General features: G+C 47.5%; 1 protein-coding gene across 1 annotated transcript; it reads left to right on the forward strand.

Moving 5' to 3' along the window:
• Positions 1-375: 375 nt before the first annotated feature.
• EV420DRAFT_1485133 (uncharacterized protein) lies at positions 376-1,331 on the forward strand (the record flags this gene model as incomplete). The annotated part of the gene is made up of 3 exons (XM_060470168.1): positions 376-821; positions 863-1,212; positions 1,273-1,331. 3 exons carry the CDS (start codon positions 376-378, stop codon positions 1,329-1,331), a joined length of 855 nt encoding a protein of 284 aa, XP_060324517.1.
• Between the last annotated feature and the right edge of the window lie 1,396 nt (positions 1,332-2,727).

Genomic DNA, 2,727 nt, shown 5'->3' on the forward strand with positions numbered 1-2,727 from the left:
TAATTAACTTTGACCTGCAAGAGTGTCGTCCACTGAAGTGCGAGTGGTGATCCTTGTTTGATCTAAGTTGATTCAAGTTGGTTGTTAACATTTAGCCATAGCTTGTCCTTAACGTTCCTCATCGTTGTTTAACGACAGTGACTAACGTACCTATGCCCATTTCTGAGCTACTTCCCACTCTCTCAGTAGCCTTCACCTTGTTCACCCTTGCGGTCCTGATAATTGTCGTTAGACAAGTATATCGGTGCTGCCAACGGGCTCGAGAAAGAAGAGCTAGACTTCCCTTTCATCACATCCTGCTAGTCCCCCACCTCCTGGTCCCATACCCAACAGTACCAGTCCCTCACACTACTGCACCTCCACTGGACAATCAAGATGGACAAACCCTCACACCCCGAACCTCAGGGGAGTCCCCCACCCTCACCAGAACATCATCTGTTGACATTACCGACACCTGAGGAGTCGATCTCGGAAGTAGCAATGTACCACTCCTGGGACTCTTCAGTCAGTCTACAGACAGAAGCAGGACAGGACCCAAAGAGGGAGGGCCTGTGGAGCAGGACAAAGAAGGCCCTTACAACCTCTTCGACTCAGAAGGTTGGAGGCTCCAAAACTTCCTTGAAAACGATGGCGGTGGGGAAGAAGAGCCTGACCCCTATACCAGAAGCGAGTGGCTTGCAGCAGAGGCAGACACCTGAGAGTACTGCCACAGAGACGACCTTGCAGAAGACAGTGGAGAGCTCAGCCTTGGGGCCTCCGCCACAAATCCCTCCGGTACAAACCCACCAAACCCCGTTCGACATAGAGTGGCAGCAAGCAAGGTGCAGCAAGGAATCGCTGTCACCTGGTACCCCCACACCAGCTGGGTCTTCACAAGGGAAGAAGCTCCTGTGGCCAGAGTATCAGCCTCGAGGACCAAGAACCACACCCCTGTGCAAACCGTTACCCTCCCTGCCAAAATCGAGCAGCGTATCTGGGACACCATTGAGGACTACAACCCAGATACCCCTAGAGCACATCCCAGCACTGGCGAGCTCCCCAGTATCCCCGCTTTCACCATGTCGGTCGCACCACAAGCCTTCGCCAGCCCCATCCCTCTCCATCAGCGACCATGGACTCATCTCTACCACATGCTCATCAAGTCCACACTCATCCCTCGAGATGCCCAGATCACCCCAGAGAGAGAGGCCCAAATGGAGCAGGCAAGAGCAAGTGATGCACGCTGATACACCTGGTATCAGGCTACCCATAGATTTTGCGATTTTACATCAGTTTATGCAATCTACAAGTGGTACAGAGAGCTACAGTGGAGGCTTCACGCTGGTAGCTAAATACTACATAAAGAATGAAAGCACAGCAGTACAGAACGGACTTAGAAACGACGTCTCAAAGAGTCAATTCTACCAGCCATCAACATGCCAAGCTAAGCCCCACCTAAACAAGACTATTACAGTCAAATCTCGGGGACTCGTCTGTATGGAGTATAAAAACCAAGAAGTTAAAGAATGGAATGAACTAGATGCCTCATTGCCTTGACGAGTAGAAAGAACCTGTCAAGAAAAATTGCTAAGTCGAGAAACAGATCAGCTTTCGAGATCAACTCAGGCTAGGAAAGGAATAACCTTGGAAGAATGAATAGCTGCATTGGGTACCGAGATGACTGACCTTGATCACGCAGTGATCAACAGAATATAATCTCGGACCTGCAGTCAATCGCGATCGGTGGTTACATCCTCAAGATCCTGCGCATACTGCAGTATTCCATACATACGGCATGCGGCAAGCCTTGCAGATGGAAGAAGGAGCACCCACGGACTAGTAGGGCACTCCTCGGCGACAGAATAACCCAGCGCAGTCGCGTTGAACTGAATAGAAACTATGGAATGGCATGATACATGTAGGATAGTGACTCACCATTTGTATTAATTCCAAAGCTCGTACCATAATTACTGTAGATACGGGCTCCTATACCTAGAACACGAATCGTATAAATTAGCAGCGACTAGACACATAACGGAAGGAAAGCATTCCCCCGTGTTTGTGCTAGTAGCCTGTATAGCTACCTAATCAATCACTGGTTTTATTGCATATCCTCAACTGAAGTGAATTAAGTTACCAAAGTCAACCCATAAGGGTGACTACAGTAATCTAGAAGAGTTAAGTAGGAAGTAGAGCTGTCCCTGCATTTGCGCCTTGCTAGTTAATTGAACTGCTCTGCAGACAAAGGCCTCGTGCTCTCTCTCTCCGAGATTAGCGATCTAGACATGCTGAGTTGACTTTAAGTCAAAAGACCTCATCTAGTTGAAGTAAAATAAGCCCTAGAATGCTTTAAGTTCGAACAATCATCAAGTTCAAGGAACTCCAGAGTCTGTGTACTCTTTGCAAGTCTTGTACTTGAAGTCAGAACCTGAGCGTTCTTTGTAGAGTGATTTTGCACTCTTTGTAGACCTCGGAGTCTTTGGTTGTTTGATTATTTGAAGTGTCCGCTAGAAGCACTTCTAGACGACATCGAAACGAGTATAACTTGCTCGACTATACCTTACCAAACAAGTTCATAAAACCCCGCTATCACGGACTAGTGTACTCTGTGTAAAACACATCGAAAGAAGAATTGAAGTTGGTTTCAGACAAAACCCCACTAGATTATCTAAATCTAAGTACATCACGAGTGCTTCTATCGTACTCACCCTCGAACTTATATACATTGGTGATAGTGTGTGTGTATTA

This window comes from Desarmillaria tabescens (genome assembly GCF_030435595.1).
Source record: "Desarmillaria tabescens strain CCBAS 213 chromosome Unknown EV420scaffold_61, whole genome shotgun sequence".
NCBI classification, from domain to species: Eukaryota; Fungi; Basidiomycota; class Agaricomycetes; order Agaricales; family Physalacriaceae; genus Desarmillaria; species Desarmillaria tabescens.